General features: G+C 38.8%; 1 protein-coding gene across 4 annotated transcripts in view; it reads right to left on the reverse strand.

Moving 5' to 3' along the window:
* Nucleotides 1-21,793, reverse strand: part of DNAH5 (dynein axonemal heavy chain 5) — a 210,628-nt gene that overhangs the window by 34,708 nt on the left and 154,127 nt on the right. For all 4 annotated transcript variants that reach the window (XM_084881713.1, XM_084881712.1, XM_084881711.1 and 1 more), the window contains 12 exons: nucleotides 19,731-19,861; nucleotides 16,174-16,327; nucleotides 15,434-15,701; nucleotides 14,382-14,613; nucleotides 12,690-12,804; nucleotides 12,260-12,436; nucleotides 7,934-8,137; nucleotides 6,406-6,585; nucleotides 5,593-5,730; nucleotides 2,580-2,715; nucleotides 1,628-1,944; nucleotides 254-409 (listed from right to left, as the gene is read on the reverse strand). In XM_084881713.1, coding sequence (XP_084737839.1) covers nucleotides 254-409; nucleotides 1,628-1,944; nucleotides 2,580-2,715; nucleotides 5,593-5,730; nucleotides 6,406-6,585; nucleotides 7,934-8,137; nucleotides 12,260-12,436; nucleotides 12,690-12,804; nucleotides 14,382-14,613; nucleotides 15,434-15,701; nucleotides 16,174-16,327; nucleotides 19,731-19,861 — 2,208 coding nt within the window. The remainder of the gene's footprint in view (nucleotides 1-253; nucleotides 410-1,627; nucleotides 1,945-2,579; nucleotides 2,716-5,592; nucleotides 5,731-6,405; nucleotides 6,586-7,933; nucleotides 8,138-12,259; nucleotides 12,437-12,689; nucleotides 12,805-14,381; nucleotides 14,614-15,433; nucleotides 15,702-16,173; nucleotides 16,328-19,730; nucleotides 19,862-21,793) is intronic.

Consider the following 21,793-nt stretch of genomic DNA (forward strand, 5'->3'; position numbering starts at 1 on the left):
CTTGAAAACTGTCCACAGTCAAACATCAAAATGGAGTCAGACTTTTTTACACATGTCAAGTAGATAATCCTAAAGGGACTACTCCTGAAGGCTTTAATACCAACTCAGGAAGTGTAGGAAAACAAAGCAAATGCCTCTTGCCCCGGACTCAAATTTGAGTTACTTACTGCCTTTTGAGAAAATTTCATCTATGTCACATTGACCTGGTCTCATGGTAACTGTTCTGTACAATTTATCAAAAGGCTTAACCCACCTTAAAGGTAGATCCAGTCTTAATGAAGTTCCTCTCCAAAACATTTTCCAGGGCTGGATCTAGTTCCTCCCCAACATCCTCGATCAGCAAGGGCCTTCCCAGAGAAAGACTGTCCTCCAGGTGGTTCCTGAAGTACTTGTGGTTTAGAGATGTAATCTAGAAACCAGATCAAAATGTTGCTCTTGACAGAGATATCATGATGCAACACAGAGAGATAATTCACAGAAAGCTGAGCCTAAGCATTCTGTCACCGGAGGCAGGTACAGAGAATTCAGAGATCCTGACTTGAAACCATAGTTCAGGGGTCTTCAAACTACGGCCCGCAGGCCACATGCGGCCCGCAGAGGAGTCTGATCCGGCCCGCCAGGTTTTTTGGGCAGTGAGCGCAGCCAAGGTGTTACAGTAGGAATTAGTAGTTCATATAGTCCGGCCCTCCAGCTCTCTGAGGGACCGTGATCTGGCCTCCACTTTAAAAAGTTTGAGGACCCCTGCTGGCATAGTTGGTGTGAAGGGGTACAGAAAGCTTAAACCCTTCCCATTCTTTTCCCTTTACTGGGAAGCACAAAACATCTCTGGGTGGCAATGCTGCCTCTCCCTCACCATCACTTTTGTGGTAAATAACCAGGGAATAATTACAAAGGGTCCTTATAAAGTGCTGTCATTTAGTGTGACACAACTCCTGCTCTGTTTATCAAAGAGAGCCTTGGACCCTAACAGAAGAGAGTCTGAGGCCTTCAAAAGGTATCATTAGTAGCAATCAATACTAAGGCAAATAATGCAATTTTTAGAAATGATTTCTAAATATCAATATCTAAATATTAATATCTAATATTCTATATCACTTTGTAAAGTATATAAACATTGGATCATTATGTTGAACACCTGAAACTAATATAATGCTACTAGTAGCTCGCCAGTAACTGTTGCCCTCTAATAGCTCTCCACTAGCTGCCCTGCTCTCTTGTAGCTCTCCCAGCCACACCCCCTCCCCATAGCTTGCTGCCCTGCCCCCTCCTATAACTCTCCACCAACTGCTTGTAGCTCGGTGCCCCACCCTACTGCTGATCCCTGATCCAGTGGTTACTTGGTTGGTAGTTACACTTCACGGCGTAACCACCATTTGCATATTACATCTTTATTCTTATAGATGTGGCAGTAATTATAAATTAATAAAATAAACCAATAAGTAAATTTAACAAAAAACTGCTCTGTTAATAAGATAAAGATAGATAGATAGATGATAGATAGATAGATAGATAGATAGATAGATACAATTATTTCTAAATAACAAATATTTTCATTATTCTTGGATACTTGTTGTTCTGGGGCAATAAAACTTGACTATTAACAAAAATATACCCAAACACAAATTACCTGGAGTTCATTTTGGCTTTCTTTATTTTTAATCCAGATCTTGCCTTGAGTCTGCGGATCAATTAACAAAGGATAGCGAGATGCCTTTGTGACAATAATTCCGTTCTGAATAGATAAATCGTCATTTGGTAGGCCTTGGAGGTTCCATTCACTAATCGTAGGAGCATCAATCAACATCTCATTGAGATTCAGATTGTCAGCAAATGGAATCTCCCGGGCTTTCATTTCCTTCTGCCAGTCATTTAACATCAGATTGCGAAATTCTTGGTTAAATGGACCAGAATAAGACAGAAAAGCCGTGGCCAACAATACATCCCCTAAAATGGAAAACAAACACCACTGAAATACTTTATGATCAGACTTGTACTTGTGTAGAATATTAAAAATGAAAAAAAAAACATTCTTTTAAACTAAATTCCAGAACCAAATCGTCACCACATGTTGCTGTGCCTTGATGAATAAGAGGTAGTTTGGTTGACTGTTAAACAGGGTTCAAATGTCCCACCAAGGTTTGGCTGCTATAACCAAGCACTGGAGAATTTTGACTCTTGTTGGATTTGGAAGGATGACTTCTGAGTTTAAGATACAATACTTAGAAGTCAGAGCCTATATTCAAAGTGATCTTGGTCAATATAATCTTTCATTCATAGAATTCAATGTCCAGATAATAAGAGGTTTAAAGGTCATAAACACATTCAATACGGACTGCATGGATTGTCAGACCAATATTCATTCTTTTGAAACACTGCAGTCTCAGAGTCTCTCTCTCTCTCTCTCTCTCTCTCTCTCTCTCTCTCTCTCTCTCTCTCTCTCTCTCTCACACACACACACACACACACACACACACACATAGGACTTTAAAGTAATAGAGTTTGTATTTTGATTACAGCTTAAATTTGCTAACTCCTATCACACTCAACACATGACCTCATTAATACAGGAATTTACATACCTACAAGTCTTTTAGTTTGTGCAGCAAACTCTTTACTCTGCTCTGTCCATCTTTCTTTTTCTCCTGCCAAGCCACCGATCAGTGCAGACGCAGTCTGCATCTTATGTCTGCACCGCTCGGCATCTTCAAGCAAGGTCTAAAAAAAGTCAAACCAGGAGAGAACTTTTGTTTAGATAAATACAGCCTCTGGCTGGAAAATTCTGCCTAAAACATTATATATGATCTGCCTTTCTGAGACATTTGAGCCATTCATTTCCTGGAAAGCATATGATTCCGTTCCCGTGTGCCTGTGTCTGACTAAGCCTCTCTTTAAGGAACTTGAATGGATTTCTCATGTGGGGCCCTGAGCCAACAGGCCCTCCCTAGACATGAACAACTGAGAAATCATGGAAATTTGTATCATTTATGATTTCTCTAAAAGAAAAGTAGAAATAAAATACAAGCATGCATGATAATATCATAAATCACACACACAAAAAAAAACATAAAGAAATATATACTGGTATACTTATTTTAAAATTAGAACAACTTCTGATGTTAAAGTTCCAGCATCATTATCGCTTTATCTACACTACATGTCTTTTCACATCAGGTGAAACTTGAGATTATCTTCAAATTGTGGGGTTCTGAAGCTCCTTCTCAAACTCCAGCCACACTTGACTCAGCAATCCCTCCCTGCTGCTCCTTGTGTCAATGAAGTCCTTTAACCAGACTTCCTCATACTGTTGCCACTGGGTGCTTAGTTATTAAAAATAAATGGTTCTGACTCTCTATGTTTAAAGGACAATTGTTAATTCTACTTGTAAAAATTTATACTTATGAAATAATGATAGATATGGATAAAGATTTATCTGTGTAACCAGTCCCTAGAAGTTCGTGTATAATAATTATATATATTTACATCATAACATACATATATATATATATATATATATATATATATATATATAGAGAGAGAGAGAGAGAGAGAGAGAGAGAGAGAGAGGGAGAGAGAGCATTTACAGTTGGCCTTTGAACAATGTGAAGGTTGGGGGAACCAACATCCTACAAAGTTGAATATTCATAATAACTTTTGAAACCCCAAAAACTTAATTACTAATAGTCTATTATAGACTGAAAGTTTCACTGATAACATAAAGTCAACACATATTTTGTATGTTAAATGTTATCCTATACTAGAGGCCCAGTGCATGAAATTTGTGCACAGGTATGGTCCCTAGGCCTGGCCTGCAATCAGGGGCATCTTTCGTGGCTGCCCACAGCCGACCCACCACCCACCCCCAGTTCCCTGTTCGCCAGGTGATCAGAGCCTGATGAATGGGGGAGGAACTGAAAAGCGGTCAGTGCACCTCATAGTGACTGGTAGAGCGGTCGTTCTGTTGTTCCATCATTAGGGTCAATTTGCATATTACCCTTTTATTATATAGGATACTAAAGGTATAGTATGCAAATTGTCCCTTCAACCAGAAGTCCATCTGGGAGTTCAATGAGGAAGCAGGGCCAGCCACAGGAAGGGAAGGAGGCCCTGGCCAGTTGCAGAGCAGCAGGCAGCCGGGAGAAGGGAAGAAGTACTTGACCAGCAGCCAGCAGCTGCTAGGGACCTTACCAATGCACAGATTTCATGTACTGGGCCTCTAATAATAATAATAATAATATATATATATATATATATATATATATATATATATATATATATAAGTTAGAGAAAAGAAACTGTTATTAAAGAAGTCATAAAGAAGAGACAATACACTTACAGCATTATGTGTATTTATTTAAAAAAGGCCATATATAAGTGGACCCATGTATTTCAAATGCACAGTAGTCAAGGGTCAACTGTATATTCTAAAAAACAATAGAGGATTATTTAAATGGAGTATGGTACATTGTAAATAAGAATACTCTGAAGCCATTAAAAATAATCTTGCCGGGACCGGTTTGGCTCAATGGATAGAGTGTCGGCTTGGGGACTGAAGGGTCCCGGGTTCGATTCTGGTCAAGGGCATGTACCTTGGTTGCGGGCATATCCCCAGTGGGGGGTGTGCAAGAGGCAGCTGATCGATGACTCTCTCTCTTCATCGATGTTTCTGGCTCTCTATCTCTCTCCCTTCCTCTCTGTATAAAATCAATAAAATATATATTTTTTTAAAAAATAATAATCTCATAGCCAAAACCAGTTTGGCTCAATGGATAGAGCATCGATCTGTGGACTGAAAGGTCCCAGGTTCGATTCTGGTCAAGGGCATGTACATAGGTTGAGGGCACATCCCTGGTGGGGGCTGTGCAGGAGGCAGCTAGTCGATGTTTCTCTCTCATTGATGTTTCTAGCTCTCTATCCCTCTCCCTTTCTCTCTGTAAAAAAAAATCAATAAAATATATTTTAAAAATGATAATCTCATAAAAATTTGTAATCATGATATATAATTAAGTTAAAAATTCCATTTATAAAGCAGTATGTACTTAATTGTCCATAACAGTTTTAAATAAATTTTAAATACATGTAATTCGAGGCATATGTTCAAATATGAAGTGATAAAGAGCAAAACATTTCGAGTGGTCCTGTCCAGGTTACCTATGTGTATTCTCTATAAGGAACATGAATTGCTTTTGTAGTAATAGCACAATGCAGTGCTTTACAGAAGCACGATATTTATTCAGCCTGCCTAAAAGATTGTTTCAAAGATTAAATAAGATAAAGTGGGAGGATCTGATTTGAAAAAACATGAGCTACGTAAGAAGTAGTTATCTTCCCCATTACAGGGAAACTCAGAATGTTCACGTTCCAGAGCTGACTCCTATTTTGGCTGTACACCCTGACGTCTCACCAGTGGTCCTTAGTGTCTGCTAGAAACAACATCAAGCCTTAGTGAAGGATGATGTGCTGTGCTTGCATTTGTATAAATCCAATGAAGCCTTGATCTAAACCAAACCTCTGCCGAGAGAAAGCAAGAAAGGAAGAGGAATTGCCACAGCGTGGAGGAGTGTGACGGTCCCTCCCACACCAGGGGACAGTTACCTGCTTTTCTGTCATGGCCTGTTCATACTCGGCCTGCACCACATCAAGCTCTGCCTGCTTGTCGTTCAGCTCCTCCTGGGCCTTCTGCAGGTCCTGCATGGCCACGACGTAGCGATTCTCCTGCACCACCAGGTTGGCCTGCAAAAGACACAAGAGGTGTGGGGTGGCAGCAAACCAAACATCCAGCACTTCAGAGGCTGAGAACACTCAGTTATGTCTCCTGGTTATACCTGCTCTTTGTTCCATCCTTAGGGTCTTTTCAAATTATGTTAAGTCAAGACCAAATCTTCATGTGAACTTGATATAAATGTTCACAAGCAGAAAATTAGAATTCGTTAGAAAAGAAGTGAGCAAATTTTCCCCATATTCTATGCTTCTGGGACCAAAAGGTGAAATCAAGGCTACCAATGTCTATGTGTCAATCCTGTCTCTTTTACAGAATTCCTGGCTCAAGACCTTGGATGTTATCATGGGGATTCTGTGCTATAGTTTTCTGTGTTTGTTTCTTTTTTTTCTTTCTTTTTTTTTTTTTTTTTAGTTGGCAATTTATAGGAAACTACCAACAGCCCACACGGGCTTAGTTCCCTCACAAAACGTCTGTGCCTAAAGGCTCACACCATGCTGACTGGAGCAGGATTACAGAGCAGAAAGAAGCATCCTGTGTGTAGCCTTTTTGTCACTTGCTGTCCCCATGAACCCGAGGACAATAATACCAAAGGCTGAAAACTCCTGGGCTGTATGAAAAGTCAAGACCCAGTTGACCTAGAGGCCCCTCACAGGCACATACCATGCAGCTCTACCTGGAAGGCTTACCTTCAGAGGCAACACTTCTCTGTTAATAGAAAAAAAGGACGCCATGGCTTTGGTCCAGGAGCAAAGGCCGGCCACATTCCCACATACACGTTTAGCAGTTTCGATGTTGTAGTCTGCCATTTCAAAGTAGGGACCCAAAAATTCTATCACTTCTTCATTGATTGTGTCTTTTGGGAATTGCTATGGGAAAAAGGCATAAAATTAAGTCAAATTGTCATGAAGTCATATTCTCATTATGCTCACAATGCTAATGGACAGTGAAATGAAAGAATTATGTCATATTTTGTCAATATTTTAGGATATTAGGCAAAAGTCCTAAAGGTGAAAGCAGACTAAGCAATGACAATAAAGAAGTTGGAATACATTTTGTCTTCTATGGACAAGATATACCAACCCTAAATAAATTTTCTGTGATCCAAAGAAAAGGAAAGTATTTCAGTGATGAACACTAAAATGGTTATTAGGATTTCAGAAGCAATAAAATTGTCATGTCATTAATCCTAAATAGGTAAATTACAAACCTGTAAAAACAACAATGGAAAACAAATACACCAAGAGATATTTAGCCTAAGGACATATATATTTAGCATTTAGTAGCAACTAAATCTTTAATACATTCAGACAGAGGTTCGATTAACTCGCCTGAAATGTGAAGATACTAACTTAGACATTAGGCCTTGAGGGTGATGAATTAATTTTTAATCATAGAACTATCAAAAATATGAGAGAATTTTTATCTTCTTGAGGAATAAAAAATTTTAAATAGCAGAAATGTATCAGGAATACCTTCTTATATCAAGAGAAAATACTGATCAAACAATGGCTTTGGACCTTTTAAAAGTGGTGTTTGATCATCTAAAAGAGGATAATTAAATGTTTTAGAAAATTAATTATCTAAAAAATAATCATCTAAAAAGTAATTAAATAATTAGAAAAAAATTGATGTCTAAATAACTCAGTGAAACAAGCCTTCACAGAAGAAATGTAATGTGGGGTAAAACACAATCTCATTCCGACCTGTCTGAGCACAAGTTTCTCATGTTTTAATTGTCTGCTTAAGTCTATGTGGCCCACTAGTTTCATAAGCTACTTATTGCTTTAGCTGCTGTATGATAATGTAGCCACAGTAGCCACTGGGCAATGTTGAATTAAAAGCTAAATGGAAGGAGAGCTAAAGTTATCACTTGGGAAGTGGATGTGGGTTGGGTATCCCCAATTAATTGTCACAAGATCTAAATATGACAGATGAAACACTAAAACTTCTACAAAAAAAACCTCAGAAGCATTTATTCTGCCTTAGAGGTGGGCAAAGATTTCCTAAACAGAGTGCAGAGAGCACTTAAGGAAAATATTGAAAAATTGGACTACATTAAAGTTAAGAATGCCTGTTTATCAAAAGGCACCAATAATGGAATGAGCAACTAAGATAGAAAGTGAAAAAAGATAGTTGCACACATATAAATGATAAGTTACTCATATTTTATATATGAAGAAATTCTAGAAAGTGATAAAAATTTGAACGACGAACCTGTAGGTTCTGTAAAAAGTTCCCTGCAGTCATCAGTTTTAACGATTCCTGCCAGGAAGGAACTGTACAGCTTTTTTCCGGGTCAATTTTCACCGCATTGACTTTCCTTTGAAACAGCAGCAGCACGCAGTCCATGATCCTCATGATGAGGTGAGGGGGCCGGCCCAGTGTGCGGACGGTGGCGATGTCCGAAGGCTTGATGGTCTGGGGGAGGAAAGGAGGTTAGCATCCGGTCTCAGGTGAGAAAAGTGCAGACAAGCCTTTCATCTCTAAATGCTACAGTTCTGACAGAGGAAAACAAACATTTTTAAACAGATGCAGTCACGGGGACTAGTTGCGTATTTAATCCCACACAAACCCATGTCCCCAGAAGTTCCAATGTTTACAATTCAGACTGACAATGAGGAGAGAAACACCGCTGAGCCGATAAGGAGCTGTGACTTCCCTAAAACTGTACAGACCACTTAGTGTCAGAAAGCAGGAGAGTGTAATCTGAAATAAAAAAAGAGTAGTCAGCACTTATGCAGATACCAGGGATCCTCAACCAGGAAAACTACAGTATTTGCAGTGCTTTCTGAGTCATTAGTTATGTAGGTCAAGAATCTGCCTCTCTCTCTTAAGTAACTCTGACTTGTCACAGTGGACTGACACTAGCGGGTGGCCCCAGGGCTGACAGATTGAATAATTAGAGGTTTCTTAGCTGGAAACTGACCTTTAAGTGACAGAACTTGAGCAATAAGAATTTTACTAAGTTGTTAGAAAAGTTCTGTTCCATTTCCAGTACGGAGACTATTATAGTGTAAATTATTTAATAATCACATAGAATCATGCTGGTTGATAGTAACTGGCTCTATCTCTTAAATTCTTTTTGGAATAAGTAGTGGTAAATATCCTAATATATAAAAACCCTGGGTGGTAATGACCAGTAACGACTGACCAGTAACGATAGAAATCAGTGCTGGCCCCACCCCTAAACAAGCCAGTAAGGGGCAATCAGGCAGGCAGGCAGAGGAGTTAGAGGTGATCAGGTAGGCAGACCAGAAGTTAGGGGTGATCAGGTAGGCAGACCAGCGGTTAGGGGTGATCAGGTAGATAGGCTAGTGGTTAAGGGCGATCAGGTAGGCATACAGCCCATCTCAATGCTGGCCCCATCCCCCAGCAAAGAAAGAGGGAGGCCCAGGCCAGCCAAGCCATTGCACCCCAGCCTGTCACCTGCAGAGAGAGGCCACTGGTGGCAGGGAGAGGTTAGGGGAGGGGGAAGCACTGCACAGATGGCAAGCAGTGGCAGTGGTGGGGTTGAGGCCAGCTGCCTGCAGCCCAGGGAAGGAAAGCCCCAATAGGCCCTGATCTCAGTCCAGGCCTAGGGACCCTACATGAGTGGTCCAGGATTGTGAGAGGGTACAGGCTGGGCTGAGGGACCGCCTCCACCCCCACCCTGAATGCATAAATTTTCATACACCGGGACTCTAGTTAAATATAAAAATCAAATACAGTACACTCCCTAGACAAATAGTGTACATCCATTCCTTCCAGATCTTGAAAACCTTCCATCTTATTTGCATCTGCATCTCTCCTGCCAAAGAAAATACCCAGTGACCTTCTCATCAAAGCTAATGATCTTTTCTCCAAGGACTGAGAAAGAAAAGAAGAAAACCACTAAACTTGATAAGCAGAAATGTAACTATATATTTTGAAAATGTTTCAATAGACTAGTATTTGTGAAAGCTAAACAGCTGAAGGTGAAGAAGAATTTGTGGTAAAAAAGAAAAAACAGTAAAGATGGCAGATCTATCTTTCTTTGAGATGTGTGGCTATGAAAGAAAGGAAAGAAATATAATAACAGCCAATGGGGAATGCAGGGTCAAATTAAAGTTATATGAGGTTTAAGAGCTGAACATGCTTATTTTACTTTAGATTTAGAAAGGAGAATTTTCAAACAGAATTGGGTACCTAGGTAAAAGAAGTTGCAGAGAAGGTTATAAATGAAGTTAAATCTATTTCAGCTAAGTACTGAAATCCTCTCTTCTCAGCATGCAAAGCAATATGACTGTTATATAATTCCCATACATCATTGCAATATAATAGTTAGTTAACATCTGGAGGCATATTAGCATTGAGATAGGAAGAGACACATTCTTTGCTGTTACCTTATTTGTTGTATTGATTTATGTAGCCTGACGCCAAACTGCTAAGGGTTTGGGTGTACCTGGAACTTTCTTTGTATACACTGGTAGTACCACATTTCAAGATTTCAAAAGCTCCCAAAGAGGGAAAAAAAAGGAGGCAGAACCAATGAAAGAAATTAATCAAAAACCATCTTGCACAACCCCAATCATCTTATCCCAGTTCTCACACATTTCTGCACTGATGATAACATAATGCAGGATAATTTAGTGGCAGAGAGCATTAAATTAGGAAGGTACTGGAAAGTACTTTATAATATTAAAAGAGTTGCTAAGCCTTTTAAGTCTTGGGGAAAATGCAGGATTTTAAGCAAAACCTGAGATGCCATGTGCTCTATTCCTATGATGTTATTAGGAATTATGAGATCAATAAAGGCTTAGAAGTTTCTTTACACTGTCATTGTCTTCTCTCTGTTGATCAGACACTTTCAGAGATGCTCAGATGTCTAAAATAGATGCAGGGGAGGATAAAGATCGGAATCGCATCCTCAAAGAGATATCTGCATCCCATATTCACTGCAGCAGTATTCACAATAGATATGGAAGCAACCTGAACATCCACTGATAGATAAGTGGATAAAGAAAATGTTTTCAATTATAATAAATATAATTCAGCCTTAAAAAAGAGAAAGAAATCCATTCATGACATTGATGGATCTACCGGACATTATGGTAAGTGAAAAAAGTTAAACACATAAAGATAAGTACTATATGATCTCATTTATATGTAGAATCTAAAATAGACTCATAGAAGCAGAGAGTAAAATGGTAGTTGCTGAGGGGGAGGAGAAATGAGGAGGTGATGGTCAAAGAGTACAAAGTTTCAGTCATGCAAGATAAGTAAGTTCTAGAGATATAAACAGAATAATGCCTATTGTTAATAATACTATATTATATATCTAAAATTTGTTAAGAGGGTATATCTTGTTATATTTTTACCATAAATAATAATAATAATATTAAAGGGAGAAGAAGGAAACCTTGGGAGGTGATAGATATTTCCATGGCCTTGTGTTATAAATGATGGTTTCATAGGTGTATACTTGTCCCAAAACTCATCAATTTGTACACATTAAATATGTACAGCCTTTTGCATGTCAATCATACTTCAACAAGAGGAGAGACAAGGTGCTGAAAGACTGGAGAACCTGGAGGAATTCAAGGTCGAAGGAAGTCAGTGCATGGTGGAATAGTGAAGCAGCAAGGAAAGACATGTCACATATAAGAGCAATGTGAGAAGTTGGAAAGATAAAAGAGAAGGCAAGATCTAATTCATATATATTGTATATTGACTCAGAAAGTTTAAAGACTTAACTTGGATCAAAAAGATCCAGAAATGTTTCCAGAAGTGTACTAAGGAACTTGTAAAAAAGTAACAATTACATTATCAAATAATGATGCATGCTCAATTGAGGTTATGTAACTTGAATTAGCAGTAGACACGTCAGCTTTTCCCTTTCTCCAGCAGCTTTTTAGGCCAAGAATCAATAAGATAAGACAGTAAATGAGTAAGGCTGAAGTAAAAGCAATCTTAAAATTGAGCCCCCCAAAATCTTAACTTGAGACTTCAAAACTGGACCAGCCCTTTAGGGTATGGTTTAGTTCATTAAACTCATCATATTTACTCAGAATTCAAACTCCTTTCTAATTGCTCTATTTGTTATTGCCACACAACTGTATCAATATTTGTGTTGGAAGCCTGTTCAAACTCTGACATTAATGAGCTACTTTAGATCAGTAGTTTGTCATATGGATAATTCATAGATAAACTCAGAGAATGTTATGGCTTACAGACCCACTCCACTGTCCTCAAGAAATGAGTGAGGAAATGATATTTTAGCAATTTTATGTGTCTTTCCCAATGTCACATAACTTATTGGTAACAGTGAACATGAGAACCAAGTACCCCTGACTGCCATGATATGGCACTGCCCACCAATCAATCATGAGTGAGGAAATGAGATGGGAAGTAGCACGTACAAAATATATAAAGAGCTGGTAACATCTCCAAGCAAAAAAAAATATTACTTGAAGTTGTTCCCATGGAGAGCACTTTGGTCTGAAGCACTTTCTGTTGTTACTCGTCTTTTCTTCATTTTCCTCCTTGGCCCTGCGCTTGACATCTGTTATAGCACACATTTACCTGCAGGGCTGCTTCTGCTTCTTCTAACGCTGGTTTGGCTGCTTCCAGTTTCTCTTCTGCAATGGCTTTATCCTTAGAGATGCTGTCTACAATGGCCTGTGCTTTGTCCTTTACCTTCTGTACCTCAGCCTTCACCTTTTCGGCAGCCTGTGCCTTCATCGTCACTTCTTTTAAAACCTTGTTCAATATAAAACAAACAAAAAAGCCTCATCAAAATAGACCCAGCTGAAAGGGCAAATTTTTGCCTTGGTTTCTTGATTTTTGTCCACTATACAATTTTTCATACTGAAAACTAAGAGTATTCTATGGTAATGGAAATTAGTATTTTTCACTTTTGTGGCTATAACTTATCAACTATCGATATATATATTTAACATTTGTGGACTGGGAATTCAAAATAAATGTGGTACACATGTGAATGTCCACCCACCGTGTCAGCTTTACAGTTTGCCACTTGTAGCTCCTTTTCTTTCACCTCCAGTTCTTTGCTCAGAGCTGCAACAGACTCCGAAGCTTCTTTTAGCTTTTCCAATCCAGTATTCATTCTGAGATTGAAAATCCAAGGAAGCAATGTTAATTTTGTGGTAGCTGCCCACATTTTCCAAGTGGTCTATATTATAGATAGTAATGGCCATATTTTAAGACTAAGTATGCATACAAACAGCAAATCCAGCAGAACTTGATAGAAAGGGATGGGTCCAGGCTTGATTCCAGCCTACAGACATTGATATATTTTCCATAGACTGTGTGTGGGAAGAAAAAACCTGCTAAAATTATTCTGTATGCCCAGCCAGTGTTGCTCAATGGTTAAGCATCAACCTATGAACGAGGAGGTCATAGTTCAATTCCCAGTCAGGGCACATGCCCTAGTTGCAGATTAGATCCCCAATAAGGGACTTGCAAGAGACAGCCAATCAATTCTATCTTCATCATTGATGTTTTTATCTCTCCCATTCTCTTCTCTGAAATCAATAAAAATATATTTTTTAAAAAAATTCTGCATAACATGTGGAATATCAGTGGATCCAGCATTTGTATCCTGCAGGAAACATGTTTAATGACATTTATCTAAATGACAATAGACTTCAAATGTTTGAAGGCCTAACATGGAGCAAGGAAAATCAATTATTTCCACTTTTTTTAAAGAGAACAATGAGCCCTAGCTAGTTTGGCTCAGTGGATAAAGCATCAGCCTATGAATGGAAAGGTCAAGGGTTTGATTCCAGTCAAGGGCACATGCCCAGGTTGTGGGCTCAATCTCCAATAGGGAGACTGCAGGTAGTATCCAATTAATGATTTCCTCTCATCATTGATATTTATATCTCTCTCACTCCCTCTCCCTTCTTCTCTCAATTCAATAAAAATACATTTTTTAAATAAAAAGAAAGATATCAATGAGGTTAAAAGCAGAAAGATTTAGGATCAAGAGGAGAAATGAATTTAAAATCATCAAAACAACATTGTGAAGGGACTAGCTACCTGCTTGAACCTGAATTAATGCATCTTAAGACCAGAGCTCTCAGAGTTACTTAGTCTAATCACTCATCCAGATGTTCCTCAGGTAACAACCCTGGCTGATTCTGTCCATATTCAGGCAGAAGATGTAAGTGGTCAGAGAAGAGTAGGGTGAGCATGAAATTGGAACAAGCCTCAACGAAGTAGGTATTCACTTATATACAGTAAATATAAGCAGCAAACAGAGTATCCTAGATAGTTGGGAGTCACATGGGTAGAATATCAGAAAGGATAGCAATGGGGGGAGGGAATGACTGGGTTTTCAGCTTCCTTCCAGGTCTAATATTTCTATAATTATGTCAGTCCATATAAGACAAGTGGTAGGCCATAATCCTTTGAACAGGCTTGAGAGAAGGGCTTCTCAACTCTAGCACTATTGGCACTTGAGGATGAACAAATCCCTGATGTAGAGGTTGTCCTGTGCACTGAAGGGTGTCTAGCAGTAGCCCTGACCTCCACTTATTTGATGCCAGGAGTACTGCTCCACACCCCCATCACTGGAGTTTTAACAAACAAAAATACCCACTAGGAGTAAATTTGCCCTCGTTGAGAGTGACTGATGTAGTGACTGATGTAAAATAACTCCATATTTGAGCTTCACACTTACCTGTTGGCCAGAGTTTGCACTTCCACATGCTTCTCTCCATATATGAACTTGTAGGCCTGAATGAAGGACAGATATGACTTGGGAGTCACATGGGTAGAACGTCGGAATCTTTGGAAGTAATCAACACACTTCTCAGCTACCCCATCCTGGAAGGAGCCCATGCACTGGACCACTTGCTTCTTGGTTTGCAGACTGCAGTCAATATCATAGGAAGAGAGGAAGTGTTCAGACACTAGAAGGAAAGGAGGTGACAGCGTGTGAAATATCAACATGAATTATCATGGAAATAATTAACTAGCTATTTTTTTAAAGGCTTTGTTATTTCTTAGGACTCCGTACCATTTTTAGCCCTAATTAAGTAGCTATAAGTCAGCATTTTGGTCCCAGGCCTATGACATCAATAATTTTATTTTCCCTTTCATGTACAAAACTATCACAGACTTTACGTCTATCATCATACTTCTTTTTCTGGTACTTATGCAAAGAAGTCTCTTCTATACAGCTGCAGCTTCTGGTCAGCAGCCAGTTTATTGTATGGTTTACATAAGGACAAAAGTGGCACAAATAACTCAGAAATCAATGCCCACCTGGCTCTCATATTTAACAATCTCATTTTTTTTTAACTCAGAACCTGTCAAATCCTTGATTCCCTTACACTCTGGCTGCATTTGGCCCGTGGAATGTTCACCACTAAAAGAAGACATCCAAGAGACACATGGCTTAAACTACTCATAGGTTGGCCAATAGACCGATGAAGGAATAGAAATGCTATCAAATTAAGAATCTCAGTGGCTTCCTGTAACATTTCAGAGCCTGCCTGCGACCCACTTGAGACATAGTTACAGAACTAGAACACTGTCCATTAACCCAAGGCTGGCGATCTCGTTCTCTGACAACCATGCTTTGGGAAAAAAATTAGAAAATGTTTCTTCTAACCATGAACAAAGTGACTTTTGATTCAATCAAGTACAGTGACAGCACACAGCACAGAATGTGAACAAACAAACACTGTAAGCCAGACACTCCAATATAAGACTTCCCACCATACTAACCAGCAATTAAGGCGTCCTTCGGCCATCGGCTGAACCAGTCAACAGTGCATCCTGAAATCAGGGCAGGGAACTTCAAAGCTCGATTTCGAAATTTCTCCCCCACAGGGGAAAAGCAGAGCACGATGTGGAGGTTCTGCCGGACGCGACTCATGAAATACTCATACAGGTTCTCGTTGGTCGGAGGACGTCTGGGGTGTTCTCTTTTCATGAAGGATATGAGATCACTGTTAATTTCATCAACTTCGTCGCGAGTAAATAGGTTGGAGACCTGAAAAAAGTGCAGACATTCAAATTCTGTACAGGCCCATGAAAACAGATAAAAACGGGTAGCTCAATTTGTATGTCTTTCTGCCATGTGTGTTCTTAATCTCGCCTTTAGGAAATTAACCAACAGCCTTCAAGATGAGATACACCACTTTTTAAAATACACGAGTGATTCTATTATTAACTATAAAGTCACAGCCTGTCCTTATAACCTCCCTTTTCTGGTTTTTTTGTTTTGTTTGGTTTGGTTTGGTTTTTTTCATTTTTAACTTGGAGCACTCATTGAGTTTTTAAATGGATAGCTCCACATTTTGGGAGTTTTATTCTCCAAAGACCCAATAGAAAAGGCCATACTGATCACCTAACCCCCAATAATAGCACTTATTCAAAACTCTCATCCAAGGAAATACAGACAGCACTAAAGTTGGAAGGAAATCTGAAGAGACAAAATATATGAACAATAAATGAACTCCTACCTCACCTGATGATAAAACATTGTTCATATATTCCAAAAATGATTCATCCTTAATCTCACTGTCCGTGAAAATAAAAGTGATTCCTTTGCCTTGCTGACCGGCTGTTCTATACAAAATTTTCAGGTCTTCCATCAGATTTGATGTGTTGTAGGATCTAAGGAAATATTGTCATTGTATCACGAGCTAAATTATTTTGATGTGAAGGAAATATCCTTAAAACAATGCTTTATGCCATTTAATTAAGCAAAAAAAAAGTGCTGATGTTGTATCAGATGAGTATTTAAATGTAAGTGAATGTTACTGGTTCATTATATTTACTTAAAAAAATTTTCAATTTTTCTTTCAGTTTCTAATAGTTATTCCTTTTGGGAGTAATAAAAGTGCAGCATCTTGGTAAAGTTTTGAGTACTTTGCTGTTTTCTAAAGTCAAGAACTATTTTTTATTGAGGTATAATTGGTGTAAACATTATACTTATCTCAGGTGTACAACGTATGACTTGTATATATTTTTATAATGTGAAATAATCACAGTAAGTCTAGTTAACATCAAGTAACACATTTACTTGCAAAGATGAACTTGATTTTTAAAACTCCACATTTTATGAAGCATTATAATTAATGTTCTACACACAAAACAAAGAGAGATCTAGAGTGAAAAGTAAACCTGGAACAAAAAGGTAATGTTTACCACAATTAAATGTCACCTGGATGTGTTTATGTTTCCTTTTGAAAATATTTTTGGTAATGACAATAGAAAAGACAAATTGGAATATTTACTAAGCACCATCTGCAATATTTCAGAAGATATCTCACAAATTAAATTAAACTAAACTAAATCATTTTAAGCCTTCATTATACCAGATGAGGGAGATGCCCTATTATAAATAATGCCTTCCTCATCCCCAGCACAATTATTCTCGATGAATCCTTGGATCCCACATAAAAGGGTTTGCTAAACAATCAGTACACTGTAGTAGAATAGGTATAAACATTATAAAATATTTCAATATAAATCTTTCACTATCAAAAGCAGTACTTCAGTGAAAATTAGCTTGCAATCATGAAATGTTAGAGAGGTCCCAGTACAGAGGAGCCCATTAGCACCAAAAGTGAAAAATAAAGATATTCCAGCCCTGAAACTCAGACTTACTAAATTATTATTTGAATTCTGTGCCATTAAATAAACTCTACGTTCAGAGCACAAGAGCAAATGGCCTTCTGATTTTTTTTTAAACTTAACTTCTATAAGCTGTGCTTTTTTAACCTCAATAACCTAAACCCTAGAATCACAAGTACCACTACCATGCATCAATATTTTTAAAAGACTTTAGAGCCGAAACCAGTTTGGCTCACCAGTAGAGCGTCGGTCTGCGGACTGAAAGGTCCCAGGTTCAATTCCGATCATGGGCATGTACATTGGTTGCGGGCACATCCCCAGTAGGGGGTGTGCAAGAGGCAGCTGGTCAATGTTTCTCTCTCATCGACGTTTCTAGCTCTCTATCCCTCTCTCCTCCTCTCTGTGAAAAATCAATAAAATATATTTTAAATATATATATAAAAAATAAAATAAAAAAATAAAAGACTTCTAGACAAGTGAGATCTGAGAGATTCAAATTTTCAAAAACATAGTACCCCCTTAAAAAGGAAAATACCTTGCCCTAACTTCTCACACTATATGAAAACTTTCAGCTCAGTCTCCTGGATCAGAGGGTCAAATAATTTAACCTGAGTCATACACAAATAAATGGACATGCTTTCTAAACCTGAGGCTCTTGATCCTTGACCTTTGGCCATAGAGCCATGCAAAGGCTTAGCAGCAGATGGTCTTTTGAAGACTATGAGAAAGCAAGGAGACCTTCACCCCCTTTTCATCAGTAATGGAGCATTCCCAGTATGACATGCAGAAGAAATAATTTTTCATGAAGAGGGGAGTCATATTTTACTATGGCAGTGGGTGCAGTAAAGGTCAAGACAGGCCAGAAACCAGTAATATTGTAGTCAATTCCCAGGTAGATCTGGGATTTCAGCTATAAAAGAGGCTAACCTACAAAGTGCTTTTGAAGATTAAAATAGCGTGTGCATGTATCTATGGAATTCCATCAATGAGACAAGATAGCTAAGTGCTTTCCCTATTGTGCCAAGCAACAGCTCTAGATCAATGTCCAATAGGCAAGATTTCTGCTCCTATGCCTAGAAATTAAACTGGAATAATTTTTAACCCAACTAAACTTCCCAAACTGGCCTGTTGCTTCACATCTTGATGAACCCTAAAATTCTGTTCAGTGTCTCTGCATTACCCCTGCTTATCTCTTTTGTTGACTTTTCTCTCCATAATTCTCCCTGTACTACCCACATATATCTGATGACAACCCTCCTGGGGTTCCCCATCTTGATGAGGAGCAGTACCACGTACCTAGTTTCCCAAGCTAGAACCAGGGCAGACCAAATCCAAAACCTCAACTTCCTAATGATCTCTTGAATATGTCTGTCCTCTTTTCTTTCTCACTGTTACCACTCACTGCACCATCATCTCTTGCCTAGATCCCTGGACAGCCTTGTAACTGTTCTGGTCTAGCTCCTTCCATCTGTTTTCTATACTGTGCATACAAATCTGACATGCTTCCCCCAGTGGTTAACTCATTAATGGTTTCCTATTGCTCCAGGATGAAGTCCAAATCCATATGACATTTTCAAAGGACTCCATTTCTCTACCTTTCCCCACTTTAGAACTGACATATATCCTTTAGACTACTAGTATATACACCATACACCCAGCTATAATTAACTTCTTCCAGGGCCTCAAATGGGACTTTACATGTGCTGATTCTTTTGCCTGGAACATTCTTTACTGCCCCTCTTCTTTGGGATAATTTTAACTCATATTCAGGTCTTAGCTGAAACATGTCTTCCTTTAGGAAGCCTTTTCTAACCATCGCTTGGACTCGGTTAGGAGTCCTCTCCCTGTTTCAACAACACCTGGTCTGCATTTATTTCCTTATCATAGATAGCATCTATGAATCATATATATCAATTGAGTTGCTCAGCTGTCTGTCCACCTTGAATTACTGTAAACTATGTGATAACACGGGTCAGGTTTACCATGCTTACCATGTACTCCTCAGTACTTCACCAGTGCCTGACACATAGGTGGTGTTCAATAGATATTTTTGAATGTCTGAATAAGTAAATATGTATTATTTTTCATCTGTTTTTCCAGTTTATTAACATTCTTTAAATCTGAATTATATTTAGTAGGGATAAATTTCCTCTGAGAGGCACCAAAAGGAATACACATAATACCCACATCATGCATAACATAAAGACAAAGCCAGCTATTCACTGGAACAAGATGCTGAAATGTTTCAAAAGCAAATTATTAACATGAACCTTCATGGTTCATAACAGAAGTTGAAGTGGAAAGATGATAACTCAACACTGAAGAAGAAAAACTATTGTGATTTCTTCATGTATAAGCAGAATGCATTCTTAACTTCAGGTGGCCTCTGAGAACTGTTTATAAAATACATTTATGGTTAATTCAAGTTAAACCATGTTACCTTGTCAGTGTGATCTGGAAGAAAGTATAGCCAGCAATGAACGAAGCCAACCTCGTCAGGCTTTGCTTTCCCGATCCACCAACCCCGACTAAGAGGGCATTTCCCCTGGGAGTGCGAATGATGCGTGAGATCTAGAATATGGAACAGAAAAGGCATATATTACCCAAGATGTAAATATTCCTTTTTTTCCTACTTATTCTACATAGCATTGTGGAAGTTGTACGTTTCTTAGGATCAGAATGCACAGGGATAATGGTTGGAGGGACAAGGGCATTACTGGAACAGAACAGTGTTTAATAATATTGAACAGAGTGGGGAATGTGGTGTGTGCCTTTAGGAAACTAGAAAGAGACCAGTATAGAAAAGTCAGTAGTCAGCCCAGACTGTGGCTTGCTCTGGGTCTTAAAAAGAGAAACAAAGAAGACTTAAAGGTTTCCTTTAGTTTGCTCAACCTACTGCAGTAGGATAGGGGGAAAACAAACAAACAAAAGAAGTTTCAAAATATGTACCATTGGAATACAGATCCCACAATTGATTAGAATATCCTCCACATCTGAAACATGACAATTTAAATGGAAGAGAAGAAAATTCCCCAAATATGGCATAGATACAGAATTTACTTTTAAAGAAGAAAATAAGCATAAACACCCTCCTATTATTTTGCCAAAACAGTGATATCTAAGATATCTACCAAGAAGTCCCTATGAGTTCACCAACCAGAAGTCCAGTCTATTCTAGTCAGTAGCCCCAGACCATCCCAAGTCCCCATTGTGGTAAAAGCCCATATTTCTTTAGCTTTTACTGTTATTGAATGAACTGCTTACACAATCAGGCCTCCAATCCTACCTATCGGGAATTCGGTACAGAATTCTCCTTGATGTATTCTTTGCCTTGTGTGATAATGATCTTTCCCACCTAACTGCAGGGTAAGCCTGGGGTATTTCAGTAATGCCCACTTTTCTCTAGAGAGTGAGGTGGGGCTAAGAAAGAGTCACTTGCCTGTGGCTGGGGAAGCTCCCTGGAGTAACTCAGGCTCTGCACTCTACCAAGGGTTTGTAAGCATCCTTTCTCAGAATTCAGGAAAATCTATGTTCTATTCATATTGATTATTCTTGGCTTTTGAATTATTTTCCCCAATTCAGTGGTAGCCCCAGGAAATGAAAACCATTTTCCTGTCTCTGTTGTGAGAATCTGTGAGATTGGGCTATATTGGAGACTTGGTTCAATTCCAAACCTATTTATCAAGCAGCTCAAGTGTGCCTGTCTCAGCAGTACTCCAGCCAGTGAATGCTGAGGTGAATAAATTGGATGCCCGCCCTCATGGAACTTATCATCCCGCAGGGAAGAAGAACACAAAAAAAGATCAATCTACATAATGCAGCACCTGCTAGGCACGTAATACTGGTGAGATGTCCTGCAATCAGGATGTGTTTCATCCTAAGAAGTTGGGGTTTTTTTCTGGATTACATGCCAAGCAGAGCATGAACCATCCAACTGGAGTGCGAGGCAGGTGCTAGATCATAAATAATGTACATACCAGGGCTTGAACATTAACCAAAGACACACAAGAGATATCACAGAAATATCTCTGTTTTAAAAGAAAATCCTTCTTTTAATTAGGAATGAATTAAGAGATATGCTTGGTCTCATATCATATCCTGTTTTGTTGAAATTTTATCTTAAATTCTGACTCTTGGTTTTTAACATGTCTTATAACTAGGTCACATATTTCAAGACTCACACCAGTATGACACAGACTTTGGATGTATTTTTTACAGAAAACAAGAGTGTAGAAGAGATGGTCATCCTAGAAGACTGTGAAAATTGTGGTCTTTAAACTCAAAATCCAGTCATGAATTCTTTGGCCAGTTCTAGAACAGACTCACGAAAGGCTCTGAGAATGAGGAAAAACACAGTCAAGGACCCTGTGCCGAGGCACCCAGGTCTTGAATATCATGCCCAAAGTGAAGAAATGCTCACCAGTCATCATCTGTGCTGTGAAACATGGGGGGAAGACATTTCTGGGGAACTTCCTCAAGCATGAGTTTAACATAAATAACCTC

The sequence above is a fragment of the Pipistrellus hanaki genome (genome assembly GCF_964339955.1).
Source record: "Pipistrellus hanaki genome assembly, chromosome: 4".
Taxonomy (NCBI): domain Eukaryota; kingdom Metazoa; phylum Chordata; class Mammalia; order Chiroptera; family Vespertilionidae; genus Pipistrellus; species Pipistrellus hanaki.